The sequence below is a fragment of the Acanthopagrus latus genome, chromosome 11 (genome assembly GCF_904848185.1).
Source record: "Acanthopagrus latus isolate v.2019 chromosome 11, fAcaLat1.1, whole genome shotgun sequence".
NCBI classification, from domain to species: domain Eukaryota; kingdom Metazoa; phylum Chordata; class Actinopteri; order Spariformes; family Sparidae; genus Acanthopagrus; species Acanthopagrus latus.
This window is the reverse complement of record NC_051049.1, coordinates 68204-85374: the sequence shown is the minus strand read 5'-3', so window position 1 is coordinate 85374 and position 17171 is coordinate 68204. Positions and strand designations below refer to the sequence as shown.

At 42.1% G+C, this 17171-nt stretch overlaps 1 protein-coding gene across 1 annotated transcript in view; it reads right to left on the bottom strand.

The window, feature by feature from the left end:
* The window catches only part of wdr18 (WD repeat domain 18), a 48222-nt gene that overhangs the window by 24727 nt on the left and 6324 nt on the right, over positions 1–17171 (bottom strand). Inside the window, exons 2-7 of the mRNA XM_037114176.1 lie at positions 15018–15128; positions 14724–14857; positions 13270–13411; positions 10908–11051; positions 2716–2780; positions 2436–2560 (exon numbers count right to left, since the gene is read on the bottom strand). Of these exons, the coding sequence (XP_036970071.1) occupies positions 2436–2560; positions 2716–2780; positions 10908–11051; positions 13270–13411; positions 14724–14857; positions 15018–15128 (721 nt within the window). The remainder of the gene's footprint in view (positions 1–2435; positions 2561–2715; positions 2781–10907; positions 11052–13269; positions 13412–14723; positions 14858–15017; positions 15129–17171) is intronic.

Genomic DNA, 17171 nt, shown 5'->3' with positions numbered 1-17171 from the left:
ACGTGTCTGCTGGGAACAGTAAGGAGTCATTTTGTAAATCAGACTTCATGTGAATGTTTAAAATCAATGTAAGACACCACAAAGCCAATATACTTAATATATCACTGACTTTTGTAAATATATGATTAATTTGAATCTGATTTTAAACATGCTGGGACAGAAGCAACAATCATCTGATCATCACAGGTGATAGTTTCTTGACTGTATAAATAAGATTACTACATGGACACTACATGGATACAGTTTATTAATGATCAATTTTAGTTATATATCAGACACAACAGAATTCTTTTTATGTTATTACCCTATAATTTTATGAATTATATGTGTTTTTTCTGATTGGACTAATAAGTTACTGTCAAAGATGAGTCATGGCAAACATTTTTACCAAAAGGCTCATTTGGAATCTGCTCTGGGGCTTTCAGCGCATAGCATGAACCGCTGCTGAATGTTCTTGTTTTAAGGTGGATAATCAAGTTAATACTACTGTGCTGGAAAGTTCAAACTTGTTATAATACTATATACATTTCTTTGTGGAATTAAAGACATAAATAAAGTCTCTGGTTCTTCTGGTATTCTCCAAACATGCAGACGGATGTGAAGCAGCTGAATCTGAATCTTCAGATGAGACGAATCGATTTGAAGTGCTGCCGTCATGGAGGATGAAGCTTTTCTTTTAACAGTCTGGCTCTTTGTGAGCAGCATCGGCAGCTGCAGGAAGACAATCCCGATGCATGACGGAGGCGGGGGATGACCACAAGTCCGTCCGTCCATCCAGCCAGAGGAAGGATTATCGTCTCCTGACAGTCCTTTTGAAGTGAGGAGGCCCTCAGCACAGAGAGGATTCACTTAATTACAAAGTGCCAGTCATGATCACGGCGGGGCGTTTCTTCTTCATGTTCCTGTCAGACGCAGCACGATCACTTATTATGAATGAGACAGGAAAGTAAAAGCTTCTCCAGAGAGTTGGAGGCCGGCGGGTCAGACGGCTCATTAATAAATCTGCAGCAGCAGAGATGGGGAATTATTTCAACCAAAGAGGTTAAATTCACCTTCACCTCCAGAGACTCTGAGAGACATCAGGTCTGACCCGATTCCATCTCAGCTGACTTAAATCAACTCAACAGGGACGCAGCAGATGATAATGAACAGATTAAAGACAACAATCACAGTGTCAGTCAATACAGCCACAGCACAACTACCACAGCAGTGAAAAGGGCTCAAATATCAGTTAAGAAATAATCATATTGATAAAGACTGAAAAAAATGAACACATTAATTACAAGAATAATAATGATCATCAATTTTCAGGTAGAGTCAACAGGACACATTACAGCTCTGTTTCATGGAGGGCTTATTAGTCTGGATGACTGACTAACCATTTGATTAGATGATTGATTAACTGATTGGAGTTTGACAACTTTTCAGTCTGAAAATCTAACTAACTGGAGGAGCTGCAGGGTTTTAAAACTCAGTGTGGGAGTGTCCTTGTGGGTGTGGGAGTCTACTTACATAGTATGGGAGTGTCCTTAAAGGGATATTCCGATGTAAGTTTAGTCCATGTTCTAACACACCTTGACACCAAGTACGACCCCCCTCTAGAGATAAAGTTTGTGGACCGCTAGCTTACGTAGTTTTAGCATCCTCAGAAATGACCGCACAACAACAATAGACTGCGGTAAATGGGTCCAAGTATAAATCGCCATCAAAAAGCCACAGTTAATGCTCAGAACAGCACCAAACTTCAGCAACATTACAAACAGGGTCCCAGCACATATTTTGAGGCATCAAACATTTGATATCGTTGCTGACTTTGTCGGAAAAGATAAACAAAGAGAGCCGTTAAGGACACACGTGAGATCTGAGCTTCAGAGTCTTTAGGGCCACCTGTGGGTCGTTGGTCAAACTGGCCTTCATGTAAGCTCGACTGTCACACTCACTTGTTTTGTGCATTTATTGTGATGGAGCACAGGTCTTTATAAATCCCTTTACTGTAAAGGAGCCTGACTGTTCTTATGGTGAAAATGTGACAGATTCATTGTGAAAGAGCTGTAGGCTTTGATGATAGAACAATAAAATGGTGGTTATGTCTCAGGAGGGTTAGGGTTGAGCAGGTTGTCCAGTAATCAGAGGGATGTGGGTTCGATCCCTGGTTCCAGAAGTGTCTGTAGATGAAATACTGAACCACTGATAAACAAATCCACCTCTTACAGGATCCAATGTAGATCATCTTTAATTTTATTTTCTCAAAGTACAAACATATTAAGGCATGAGGTTAGCTGATGTTGATCTATGACGACTGACTGAAGAATTCAAAGCAGCTTGTTTTGAGTTTTGAATCAATGTGTTGTGTGGTCATTCTGTTATTCGGCTTCCATTTGTGTTCATTGCAACTTTAATGGTTCACTGGATTTGTCTGATGAGATTCAGCTTACCTTTGTGAGTGAGGCAGCGGATGCTCTGTTTGCTTTGGATGTCCCAGAGTCGGACTGTCTCGTCATGTGACCCAGAGAGCAGAAGCGTCCCGTCCATCGACACAGAAAGACACGTCACCATGTTCCTGAGGGAGACGTCAAAATGGCTTCAAATCAGTTGATGTAATCTGAGTCGGAGATGAATTAAACTACAGAAGAGCTGAACTGAAATCAGCTTATTGTCTGTTTCTATTCTGAAGACATGCAGACAAAGTACAAGTTCTACCAGTTGATACCTCACCTGTGTCCTTTGAACACCTGGTTCCCATTGTTGTCAGACTGGAAGGATCTGTCTCGGCTGAGACTCTGAAACACAAACAGATCCCTGACCCTAACAGTTTCAAACTCAATATCATGACAAAATTAAAGACAACCCCACTATCCAAATGTCCTCGTGTCCCACTGCTAGGGCTGCACGCTAAATGGGTAAAACTGATTAATTCAAGTATGTGGTTTAGGACAATTTTAAAAAAACGAAAATTGATTTTCTCTTTAACTTGCTCCACCACTGCTCCCCAAGAGCTCCCGTAGTTCACAGTAAGCCCGCCCCCCGAAACCACAACCACACGCAGCAAACAAAAAGTTTGTTCCTAAAAATGAACTGTCTCATCAGTAGTTTGGGTCTGTTGCGTCAGACCTCAAACAAACCACGGTCTGCTGCAAGGTTGGTTTAAAGGCTGTTGCAACTCAGAGTCAGAATCAGAATTAGAATATTTTATTAATCCCCGCGGGGAAATTGTTTTTGTTCCAATGCTCTGTGCAAAGTAGAAATCGAAATAAAGCATGAATGGAAACAAGCGATAAAGATATAAGAAAAATACTACATAGACAATAAAATAAAAATATATATATATTAAAGTAGACAATAAAATGAAAAAAATATATATTAAAGTAGACAACAAAATAAATAAAATAGACAACCTGGGATAAATACAGTATACAGTGAAATGGTTGTAGCATTATAAATGAAAAGAGAATGAGGAATTATATTTTGTTTTGTTTTCTTTTATAAATAGCTGTTTGAATCCGGTCATCAGAGGGAGGAGTTGTACAGTTTGATGACCACAGGCAGGAATGACTTCCTGTGGTGCTCAGTGGTGCATTCAGGAGCAATCAGTCTCTGGCTGAAGGTGCTCCTCTGTTCGACCAGAGCGTTGTGGAGATGGTGAAAGTCGTACTGCAGTATCACCCGCACCTTCGACAGCATCCTTCTGTCTGACACTGCTGTCAAAGTGTCCAGCTCCACCCCCACAACCTCACTGGCCTTCCTGATCAGCCTGTTGAGTCTGTTGACATCTGCTACTCACAGTCTGCTGCCCCAGCACACCACAGCAAACAGAACAGCACTGGCCACCACAGACTCATAAAACATCCTCAGCATCATCTGGCAGATGTTAAAGGAACGGAGCAAAAAGAGAAAAAAGAGGTGGCTCTGAGCCTTCTTTTAAAGGACTTCAGTGTTCTTAACCCAGTCCAGTTTATTGTCAATGAATACCCCTAGATATTTGTAGTGTCCAACAATGTCCACGTTATGTCCTAGGATGGAAACCAGGGTCACTGGTGTCCTGGTTCTCCTCAGATCCACCACCAGCTCTTTGGTCTTTGTTGTGTTGAGCTGCAGGTGGTTCAGCTCACACCATGTGATGAAGTTGTCAAACACAGCCTTGTTTTCAGCCTCATCACCCTTGCTGATAAATCCAACTACAGCAGAGTCATCAGAAAACTTCTGAAGATGGCTCTGTCTGGTAGCTGAATTCCGTGGTGTAAAGGGTGAAGAGGAAAGGAGAGAGGACAGTCCCTTGTGGGGCCCTGGTGTTGCTCATCACTGCATCTGACACACTGTGCTGCAGGCGCACGTACTGTGGTCGGCCAGTGAGATAATCCACAATCGGGGACACAAGGGGGGATCCACCAGCATCGCTATCAGCTTGTCACCCAGTAGAGCAGGACTGATGGTGCTGAAAGCACTGGAGAAGTCAAAGAATATGACCCTCAAAGTGCTCCCCGGCTTGTCTAGGTGGGCATAAACACGGTTCAGCAGGTAGGTGATGGCATCCTCAACTCCAGTCTGGGGCTGGTAGACGAACTGGAGGGGATCCAGGTGCGGCCTGACCATAGCCTTGAGCTGATCCAGGACAAATCTCTCCAAGGTCTTCATGATATGTGACGTCAGTGCCACCAGTCGGTAGTCCGAGAAACTATTAGGCTGCGACATCTTTGGCACAGGAACGAGGCAGGATGTCCTCCATATCACAGAAGAGAAGCACAGAAGTTGTGGTCTGATCTTCCCAGTGGGGGAAGGGACGTGGAGGTGTATGCGTCCTTCACATTAGCATACAGCAGGTCCAGGGTCTTCTCACTGGTTTTACAGGTCACATACTGGGTGAATTTGGGGAGTGTCTTTTTAATGAAGACATGGTCGAAGTCACCCAAGATTATAATGAGAGCACTCGGGTGTGCAGTCTGTAGTCTGGCTATTGCAGAGTGGATGATGTCACCTGCCGACGTCGGGTTAGCAGACGGGGGAATATACACAGCCACTACAATAGCATGTGAGAATTCATGGGGTAAATAGTAAGGACGGAGACCCACACCTAACAGTTGAGTAGCCAGGCTGCAGATGCAGTCTTTGACTGTCATGTGACCAGGATTGCACCACCTGTTGTTCAGGTAAACAGCAAGCCCCCCTCCTTTACACTTACCACTCTCAGTGCAGTCCCTGTCAGCCCAGACAGTGTGGAAACCCTCGGTGGAAACATTGTGGTCAGCAGCATACGTGTGTAGCCACGACTCTGAGAAAATCATCAAACTACACTCCCAGTATTCCTGATGACTCCGGGTTAGCACCGTAAGCTCGTCTATCTTATTCCCCAGTGATCTCACGTTGCCCATGATGAGAGAAGGGAGACACTGCTTGTATGTCTTCCTCTCCAAAAGTCTCTGGGGTTTCACTCCTTTCCTCCACCGTAGCAATCTTTTTCCCTCTGCATCCACAGTGTGTTTTCCTCCAAAGTTCAGCAGGGATATCCTCCATCACTGTAGCCAAGCCGGCCGGCTTCAGCTCTGTCAACTGATCCCTGGAGTAAATGCGGTGTTGCAGAGCAGAAGGAGCGATTCCACCACAAACGAAACAACAAAAACTCTCCACACAAGCATGTTTAAAGAGGACGTAGGTTAATAAAAAAAGTAAAAATTAACTAAATTAAGATACAGAAAAGAGGAAAAAAGTTGAAAACAAAGTTAAAATAAGCAGGAGCGACTGGAACAGGCTGCATACATTTTTTGTAAACAAAAGGCACCTTTTGTAAAATAAAGTACTTAATGACAGTTATATTCACACTTTGTCAATACCAATATGGAAAATGATCAGTTTTTATAATTGCAAGCAATCTGACATGTTAAATGTATGTTTACAAAAGCATTTTATCAAAAAGGGAGACATTCTTTTCATAGGTTGCACTTTTATTTATTTTTTCAAGGGACTTCGAAGGTGCACTGTTTGCAATGGCAGTTTTTGTTTAAAATAAATATGTTAAAATAAATGCAATGCTTTTGATAATTTCTTTGTCATTTGAAGTTTGTTTTTGAGAAGGAAAAAAAAAACAATTAAAAACGTAAATCGAGTTTGGTGTGAAAAAATCGGATATTCAATTTTTAGGCCATATCGCCAGCCCTACCTACTGCCCACATCTCACTAGCCTTTTCACACATAGATGTGACTGAGTCACTCTGTGCCACCAGAGTCTCATCCAAATTGTCAGTCCTTATTAGGACTGATAGATATTGGAAAAAAATGGCATTGCATTTTTTAATGAAAAAATACAGGAATTTTCATCAGGTGACCTGAATAGCACTTTATGTTATGCTGCACTGCTGCTATCTTGTGGACAATTAATCTGCATTGATTCCACCTCTTTTTGTGAATGTTATATGGCTATAGTATGGCTTCTGTCTGTGTTTTAGAGATATTCTTATTGTTATCTTTTATTGCTTGCATTTATTGTACCAGGACTGGAGTTTCGTTCTATCATGCGCAAACATGAACTGAATGACAATAAACAAACCTTTGAACCTTTTGAGATCTTAAAATGGAACATTCTAGCTTCATAATTACATTACGTAACTAACAATGAGTGATAAACAAGTTATTCAACAATTTATTCAATGACTGAAATCTGTTTTTTGTTTTGGACAGTCAGATCTGGCTTTGCATTTATTGTACTGAGCTGTGTGGTACCGAAGTAAATGGTCAAACAAATTAGTTGTGTTACCTCTCGTTCTGGCAACAGATGCAAGGCACTGTCGACACAGAATGCGTGTTTGGTCAGTATCATCCTTCTTGTAGCCGAAATAATTCCAGATAACTGACATTGCTTTTCTTTTTCGCACCAAGTCTTTGAAAAATGAGCAAAGAACAAGAGAAAATTGCCGAAAACAATGTTGTTACCAGCAACTCACTCCATGTGCAGGGGCATGGTCTTCTTCAGCACACTGATTAAGAACTTTTGTGATTGGTGGATCGCTGCGCATGCAGAGTCTGCATGCACAGCATGTGTCAGGTAACCTTGAAATTAAATGAGTTCATTTGCCTCCGACATGGCAAGCCCTGCGATATGACTATTGCGCACATGTATATTGCAATGGCGATGCTCAAACGATACATTGTGCAGGTTTGGTCCACATTCTCCTCGACTTATCTGCTATGATTGAAACAGTCACCCACCAAATTCTCCTCTCCACTCTGACTGAACACTGCTGACTCTGCTATAACCTGGTTCACATCATACCTGACAAATCGCACCTTTCAGGTCACCTGGAATGGCTCCTTGTCCAAACCCTGCATTCTGGAAACTGGTGTCCCTCAAGGCTCAGGATTAGGATCAGTTGTGGTTTCACTCTACACTAGATCACCAGGCTCTGCAGTCACATCACATGGATTCTCTGACCACTGTTATGCTGGTCACCTCAAACTCAACCTGAGTAAAACTGAACTCCTCTTCATCCCGGGGAAAGACTGCCCTCACATGGACCTGTCAGTCACTGTCGAGGATGTCATGGTATCGCCTTCATCGACGGCAAAGAACGTGGGTGTAATCCTCAACGACGGATTGTCCAGCACCCCCAACATCATTTCTGTGGTCCGATCCTGCAGATTTGCCCTCTACAGAATCTGCAGGATTGGTCTTTCCTCACAAAGGACGCAACGCAACTCCTGGTCCAAGCGCTGGTCATCTCCTGCTTCGACGACAGTACCTCCTTCTTGGCTGGACTCTCAGCCTCTGTGACTAAACCATTGCAGCATATCCAGAATGCTGCAGAGCATCTCGTTTTCAATCTACCCAAACTCTCCCATGTCACCTGACTCCTCCGAAACATCCACTGGCTTCCTGTTGCGGTGTGGAGCGGGGTCGTGTTGATCCCTCACTCAACTAAATACAGAGAAATTTCCCACAAAGCAACGTTACATGACAAAACACCAGTAAAGTAGAAACTGTAACTGTCTTCGGCAACTTATGAGAAAAAAAAGTTCCACAGCTGTAGGTGGAGAAGCGTCTGTCTTCCCATCTGTCCTCCCGACCATCCTACCCACTCTTCTTCACATTTCTGCGTGAAAAACTGCATTTGTCACCAGCAAAAACTTTAACTCACGAGTGTTTGTGATGAAAATAAATCACCGTGATGGTCAGCCCCCGAGGCCCAGACTTCAGTGAACTTTCCCCCAGAAAACAGCCTCCGTCCCCGCGAGTGACAGAGTCAGACAGCTTCCAGTTTACTGATGGCGATTACGTAATTATGTAATTTAGAGCGAAAAACTTAACTTTGTCACTTTCCATGATGTTTGGTGGGTCAGAATCTCGATCACTACACAATATAACAGTATCCATTACAGATGCACCGATTCACATTTTTTCACTTCTGATCCGATCCCTGAAATTTGATATCTGGCGATATTGATACCATTCCGATATCAGAGCTCTATTTGCTTGATGTTATTATTATCATTCTTGTTGTTTTTATGAGGCTGAAATAAACTCCCCTCTTCAGGCAAGTATGACAATGGACATCTGAAATCCAATTATCTGTAGTAAAGCTCGGGGCTGGGAGTTCTCAGCTAATTTGGTTGACACTTGGTTGTATAGTTCAGGTAGGGCAGTCTCTGATAAGTATCTTCTGGATGGTAAACTATACAGGGGCTGCAGGTGTTCAATCAAGTTGTGAAATCCCGCGTTTTCCACCACTGATAATGGTTGGCCAAATTGAGCAACTTCTCGGTAATCCCATTGGCTTTCATGTTGTCTGCTGGGAGTTTACCTTGCTTTTGGAATGACTCCAGAAGTGAGTACAGACGGCTCCTTTGGTCTTTCTGCCCCCTGGCTAAAAATTCCTTGTGCTCTTTCACATGGTGCTTTATCAATAATAATAATGATAATAATAACAATAATAATAATAATAATAATAACAATAACAATAATAACAATAACAACAACAATGATAATAATAATAATATATATAGTGCCTTTCAGGGTACCCAAGGACACTTAACAAAGAGGAACAAAACAAAGAATGAATGTATTGCCTTTCAGTCCACACTGTTGAATAAACAAACGACGCAAGAGATAGAGGGATCCAATCCCAGCGATGGAGCCTGGGGTGAAGTGACAGCAGAGGTCCAGGAGCTCCTGCACTGAACACCTGAGGACCCCGCCAGCAACGGCAGAGCAGCGACCATCCTACATCGCCATGAGCCAGGGGAGACCACAGCAGCAGAGGATACCGACAAAGGAGCCAGGCGGTGAATGACCCTGAGGTTGTGGTGGAGGGAAGACCAGCGGAGCAAGAATGGACAGCCCACAGAGCACCGAGCAAATCGGTTTGAAAGTTAGCATTGCTAGGCTAACAGCTGACTCTGCCTCTATTATTACCTCTGACTCTACCTCTAATATTACCTCTGATTCTACCTACCCGGACAAGTTGGAGCTTCGAGTCAGATGGGCACCCACGCTACCAAAACAAGCGGCAACCAAGTAAGAGGCTTTTGTTTGGGCAGAAACAGATAGTACATAGCATGGTTTTTCTTTGTTGTGCTTTTTATTTTGTTGTGAAAGGACCGCCGAGTCCAATTTATGGGTACCTGTACTGTGTGTTAACTGTGTTTGCTACGCTCGCTAGGAGCTCATTCAGGCTAATCCAGCCTGTACAGTCTTGCCGAGGTTTGTTCTTTGACTAACACACATACACACGCACACACACACACCGAGATACACACAATCTTATGAGCGATCTGTTGTAAACTTATAGTTAATAACCCCACTATAACATAAGCATATCCCCTTTATAGACTTTGAAGACGGATTCCTCTCGGTAGCATGGCTACCTTTGTGGAACTGTGGGTCCCTCTAAATTCACCTCTCGTGACCAAACCGCACACAAGACCAAAGACGGCATAACCACCGCCTTTGTTCAAACCTTGCGCGCACTGCTGTGATCACCTTCGGTCGATACAGTCACTGCCGCCATTTTTGAATTCCAGGTATATGAATCAGTGAATCTGAATTCATCATCTTGGAATCCACGTTCTCGTGTGACACAAAGTCACGTCCGCTGTTTCCTGTAGTCTCTCCTACGAGACTTCCTAAGTCACACCCACTAATCTTTAGTCTGGTGAACGTGACTTCCCAGGACATCTTTGTAGTCTTTATTGGGGACTTCCTGACACAAACGCACACACACGCCTCCACCCAGTTACATGTTTGGCTTGCTTATGTTTTGATGTTACTTGTTATAACTGCTTGTTGAGATGGTCAGTGCTCGGATTCACGCCTTCCCTCTTGTCTAATTATTTATATTTTCATAATACTGACAAGTTGACTAATTTTCAGGCTATAAGACTAAAAGGTAAATCATTTGCTTATTGATCCCTGATTTCAGGGTGGTGCCCCATGTTCATTAATGACTCATAGTAACCTAGGTGTCATTAATCAACTATAATAATTTTAATTCATTATTAATATATTACTTAATAATCATTAGTCAATATTGATTCCCCACACTCTGAGCAGCTTCAGTAGTTTCAGTTGAGGTTAGACAGACTTAAACTTCCTCTATGGAAGACCGTTTCATCAGTTCAGTTGGAGGGTGGGGGAGGGTGGGGGAGGATGGGGGTATCGGTGGAGGCCAAGCTCTGTGGTTTGTTTAGAGGACTAACTCAGTGAAGCTTTCAAATGTTAATGTGTTTCAGTGTTTAAAGAGAAGAAAAGATGAACAAAGAGCGAATGACGAGAAGAATCATCAGAAACACTGATACATCCTCATCCACATAGTTACACATCTCTTCTTTACGTGAAGTAAAGTAAACTAAAAACTCTGAGCACTGACAAATGCAGGATGAAAGTTTATCTAGATGAAGGATACAGAGTGTAGAGTGAGACTCACCTGGCTGCACAGAGACACCTGGAAAATGTTTCCATCACTGCCTCCACAGAATAGGAAGTACTCGCAGGGGTCAAAGGTCACAGACATGATCTCCACATCAAATAGGACAGATAGGAGCAGCTCACCTGAGGACAACTCCCACACCTGGACAGACAGACAGACACGTCTGTAAATAAACAGGTCACAGGTTCAGACTAACACCTGGGTCACAAATTTCAAATGAAGGAATTCTGATTCTGATTGTGATGACCTGCCTGATCCCACATAACCCCTAACCTGCCCGACGGTCATGATGACCATGAGTTTATCTCCACCCAACTGAACAATAACGAGGTCGACCAGGACGGATTGAGTGCTCAGAAACAGTTGGTTTGTCTCTTGGGTCCGCTTAATGTGACAGGAAATCTATGACTGAAACTAGATCTGAATCAGGATCAAACTGAGGAAGTGGATGACATTAAAAGTCACTAGGTTTCTGGCAGAGGAATTCTCTGCTGTTAGACTGCAGCAGAAGGAGATCCTGGACCTGCTGGAGCAGGTGAAGTCGCTGAGACTACAGAATGAGGAGATAAACAGGCACCTTGCCTACCTGGAGAGCAGAGTGAATGACTTGGAGCTGTACACAAGGATAAATAACGTGATCGTTACCCAGCTCAAAATTAAACCCCGGTTGTACGCTTGTGCGGTGACTGCTAACAAAGTTGGGAGGCCTGAGAAATGGATGCTGACTTAACTAAAATACAGGTTGGCTGCCGTCCTTCACTCCAAGTGGATTAAAGTGGACTGTCACAACATCAAGGCATGTCACCCTCTGGCCCCCAAAAATACCAATGATAAAGCAGCCATGACAGTTGGTTTGTCAATAGAAAACATGAAACCGCTCCCTTCAAACAAGGAAGGAATACATACAAATTCACTGATCTTGTAGAATTTCAAAGAGCACCAATACTGTTCAGTGTCAGACAGTAAATCTACTACCAGGGAATATTAAAAAAACTTCTCTTTGGGGTTATGATTTTAGGGGGAAACTAAATCTTAAAGTTCTAGCCATAGGTAGGACACTCAGAAGTGTATCCGTATCAATTCTTGTTGTGAAGGGATTTAAAGTTCACTAGCCGGTTATGATGGTTGTTGTCTGGTTGTTCATTTATTTATTATTTTGCATTATTTGTTTGCTGAAATGAATGTGGGTATATAAATAAATAAATCAATTAATATCAGAATGGGAGTAGACAGATCTGTTTCATGCAAATATATATTTGTTTTTATTGCAACAATCCAAAACAACAGATACTGTCCAGAATATTCTCCAGAATAACCTCAAAGGTTCTGCACCCTCCAACAATATGCTACATGACAAACTCAAACTCAACAAGCAACATCAGATGGACACACTGCTCAGCCAGCAGGTGTTAACTGAGACTGTGCTGAACTGGTGCTGACTCAGTTCACATCCACAGTAAATGTTATTAACTTTGCTCTTAAGGAGGGAAACATCAGGCAGGTTTGAAGGTGAACTTGTCATTCAAAGGACACTATTCCCGTTCATGGCTGTTTATTTCTGCTGCCATAATGTACGAGCATCAATCAAATAAAAGAAACAGCGTTAAGAGGAATTTGTGTCACACATTATTATTGCGCCAAGTTTGACATTTGACATGTATCTTTTATCATTTACACAAACATGTAATTAGACTTGCCTGTTTTGTTGTTAAACAGTCAATCAAAAACATAAATATGCTTTTTATACGTGATCTGTGCAGTTCTGCCTCTGACAGAAACACTCAAATGTAACTTCCTAAAAACTTTGCAAGAAAAACAATTCTATTTAATGGACAGAAAACTGAGCTATGATCAGCTGAAACAACAAAACAAATTTAATTAAAAAAAATGTCTGATTATGAGACAAAGTTCCATTTTTTATATGAATAAATAAAAATAGTGACAATGGAAATAATGAGGTCATTGTTTACAATGAGAATACAATGTAATGTAAAAATGAACTACATTAAGACTGAAACACAAGGACAGACCTTGAACAACAATGTTCTTTAGTATTTTACTATATCATCAAGAATAGATGTTCAAACTAGAACAATGACAATGTGTGTACAGGGTTCTACAGTTATGTTTAGTGTTTTTTATTTTGTATTTTATTCTGAAAGTCAGGGTTAACTCAAACCCTTTTCTTTATGGCTACTCTTTGGTCTATTATTTTGAAAGGCTGAGGATGAGATACATTTTTCTCACCTAGATTATCAATTGATCAGTTTTATCTGAACATACATGTGTGTGTGTTTGTGGGGCATATTATCTAATATAGAATATACCTGTTGTACCTATGCATTGACCTAAATCTTACCTTGACAGTTTGGTCCAAGGAGGCGGTGGCAAATCTGGCCTGAGCTCCCATTAGGCCACAGTGCAGGTCTGTGATTGGTAGAGAGTGGCGAGATAGGACATGGCGTGGTTCAGGTGTGTGGCTCAAATCCAGCTGGATCACACTGAAACACACACACACAGAAAACAATGAGTAGGTCAATAACAACTAAACTTCTCACACTGGTTCCACATTCAGAACCTCCTTTAGTAAACTGTGGTTTTGGGTTCATGTAGTGTTGGAGTGCAGCTGGGTTAGGGTTACGGTTCACAGTCATGATTCAGTCAGATCGATGTTTCTGTTAAACACTCGTTAACTGTTTCCTATCGTTTATATTCCTGATGATGTTTGTGTGACAGAAACTCAGAGTCTCAGGGAGCGCTGAGATGAAAAACATTATTTATCAAAAGAAGGAAAATACTTTCTTCATATGATTTATGCAACTGAGCATTGATCAATATTAATCATAATGAAACTGATCACATTTTAATCAATGCAGATATTGAAATGACAGAAAGCAACACACACCGACTCCAGATGAGCTCCTGCAGAGAGGAAGACATCAGAGTGATGAAGATGAAACATGTTTTATTACTGACAGCATCTTTAACATTCAGCTCAGCGTTCCCATCATCCCCTACCTCATGATGACATCACATCAGAGATTGAGGTACATCAGCCAATTTCAACAGATGTATTGATCATTGGCTGATTGTGATCAATAACATATTTTCATTTGACAGGGTGAGGCAGGATCGGCTGCCTCCTCATCTTAGGATCTGATTCTGGTCAGATGATCAGCTGATCTATAAAAGAACAGAGACTGACAGAGACCTGAATGGACCAATCAGAAACCAGCATCACAGTCCAGAAGAAAATCAGTAGATTGTGATCAGTGATGAAGAAATACAAAGACTATTGATTGTCTGCCAATCAACTAATCAATCAATATTTAATATTGCTACTGACAGACAACATGGAGTTTGTTAAGCTGTCCACTCTGTGTTAGAGCTCCATCCAGTGGACATAAGCATGATCATTATCACATCTTTATAATAAACTGACTCAGGATCAGATTCTGCAGAGAGGAAGACATCAGAATGATGAAGATGAAACTTTTTATTTAAAGTAACATTCTGAAAATAAAGAATGTCAACATCCAACAGAAATCTCAAATCAGTGTCTGAAAAGGTGTGTGTGTTTGTGTGTACATATGTTTTTCTGCTCACTGCTTTCAGTCTCATGTTTGTATTAAATAATAGAATATAAATATAGAACATACCTCTTGTGCAGGTAAACACACTTTACACCATCACAACTGTACACACAAAGACTGTGACAGACTTGCATAACACATCTCACTCAGAACAAATAACAACACATCAAGTACGTCATCATATTGTCACCCATTTCATGTGTGTTCAGGTGTGTATTACCTGGACAGGCTCCACACCAAAGCCAGGTTGTCTTTTCCTGCAGAAACAAAATGGCTGCTGTCGTCTGTGAACTTCACACAGGTAACATCCTGATAGTGACGACTGAGGACACACAGCAGCTTACCTGTGGATACCTGAACCAATCACAGAGGAGAAAGACAGACTTGATGTCACAGTTTGTTCATTCTGAACTAAAATCATCATAACACTTATCACTTAATTTAACAAATCAGAAATGCTTTTGTTTCCTCCAGCTGATTTCGTGTGTTCATTTGAAAAAAGAAGCAGACTCACCTCCCACAGGTAAATGGCCTCAGCGACAGCAGCAGCAAGGAAGAGCCCATTAGGTGAGGCGGTCAGACAGGTGACCACACCTGGACACACGATTTTCTGCTGCAGCTGATCCTGGAAGACAAACAGGAAGTCATGGATAATCAAACTATCAAAGTGTACTCAAGTTGACTTAATTGTCACATACAATTACAAGTAATTACAGTGAAATTCTCGCATACCTTTGGTCATTTGCATAACATAGAGATCCAAGAATATAAGAGAAGAAAATAAAGAATATTTAAAAACAAAAAAAAGGTGGTAGTAGATTTTAAAAATAAAATATAATAGTGCAATGGCGCTCAATATAAAAAAGAAAAGTGAAGAATGTAACCATGCATATCTCTGTATGTATATGGGTATTTTTACATAATCAAAATCAAAGTCTCCGGATATTTGTATATTATTAAAAGTCCAAAGTGCTGTAGTGCATGGAAGTGTGTGTGTGTGATGTTATGTTGAGTTCAACAGTCTGATGGCATGAGGGAAGAAGCTCCTCCTCATCCTCTCCATGTTGCTCTTCAGCTGTCTGTAGAATCTCACTGAAGGTAACAGGGAGAACAGTTCATTGCTTGGGTGGTCGGGGTCACTGGTGGTCCTCCTTGCTCTGGCCCTACAGCGGTTTGTGTAGATGTCCTGCAGGCTTGGGAGGGCGGGCCTGATGGTCCTCTCAGCAGGGTGAACCACCCTCCTGAGAGCCCGCTGGTCCCTCTTGGTGGCACTCAGGACACTCTCTATGGTGCAGGTGTAAAAGTTCCTAAGTGTCCTGAGAGGAAGTCTGAAGTCCCTGTCTCCTCAAATAACAAAGGCGCGGGCAGCCTTTCTTAACTAAGGTATTGATGTGACAGGACCGAGAGAGGTCCTGTGTGATGTGGACACCCAGGTATTTAAAATTGTCCATCCTCTCCACCTGGGCCCCATTTATACAGATGGGTTGGACGGCCCTCTGCTGCTTCCTGCCAAAGTTTGTTTTGCAAGTGGTGAGTTTTAAGTTGTTGTCCTCACTCTAGTCCACGAGGTGTTTGATCTCGGTCTGGTAAGCAGACTTGTCGTTATTGGAGATGAGGCCCACTACAGCTGTGTCATCCACAAATTTTATGATGATGGTATTGGAGTCTGAAGTGGCCATGCAGTCGTAAGTGTACAAGGAGTACAGCAAGGGGCTCAGAACGCATCCTTGGGGGGAACCAGTACTTAGGGTGAGGGGGGAGGACGTATGACGACCCACAAGCGCCACCTGCGGTCTGCCCCTGAGGAAGCTCACAGGAAGACACTTAGCTGTATGTGCCCTTAAAAGCCGATAACAAATCTTTAATCACGAAACTAGAGACCTGCCTATATGCAGTGAAGAAGTGGATGTCAGAAAACTTCCTGCTCCTAAATTCGGTAAAAACTGAGATGCTGGTCATCGCTCCCGCCAAACAGTGACACCATGTTGATCAGGTGACCGTAACTCTCGACAACTGCATTATTTCTCAAAGTTCAACCATCATGACTCTAGGTGTTACTTTTGAATCTACACTCTCTTTTGATCAGCACATCAAAAAAATGACCAAGATCGCCTTCTACCATCTGCGCAATATAGCTAAAATTAGGTCCTTCCTGTCCACCGCAGATGCAGAGATCCTGATTCATGCCTTTGTTTCGTCTAAGCTGGATTACTGCAATGCCTCATTTTCAGGTCTTCCACGTGAGAGCACTAAAAGTCAGATGGTTCAGAATTCTGCAGCCAGAGTCTTAACACGTACAAGAAAATTTGATCATATTACACCAATCTTAGCATCTCTACACTGGCTCCCAGTATGATGCTGATGACCCTAACCCTAACCCCAAAACTGTACACAGCATTGCCCCTTCGTACATGTCAGATCTCATTTCACCATATATTCCAACTTGGGCATTCCACTCTCAAAATTCAGGGCTCCTGATGGTTCCCAGCTGACATCAGATAATCTGGCTCTGTTGTCGCCTTTAAATCTAAACTCAAAACTCGATTTAGCCTTTAATTAGCCCTTGAGATCAACTGTAAGCTTCTTCAGTGGCTAGGTGTCAGTCTCAATGAGTTCTTATGGTACAAAATTTACACTGTGCTGCTGACAAGAAACAATCTGTTAATTC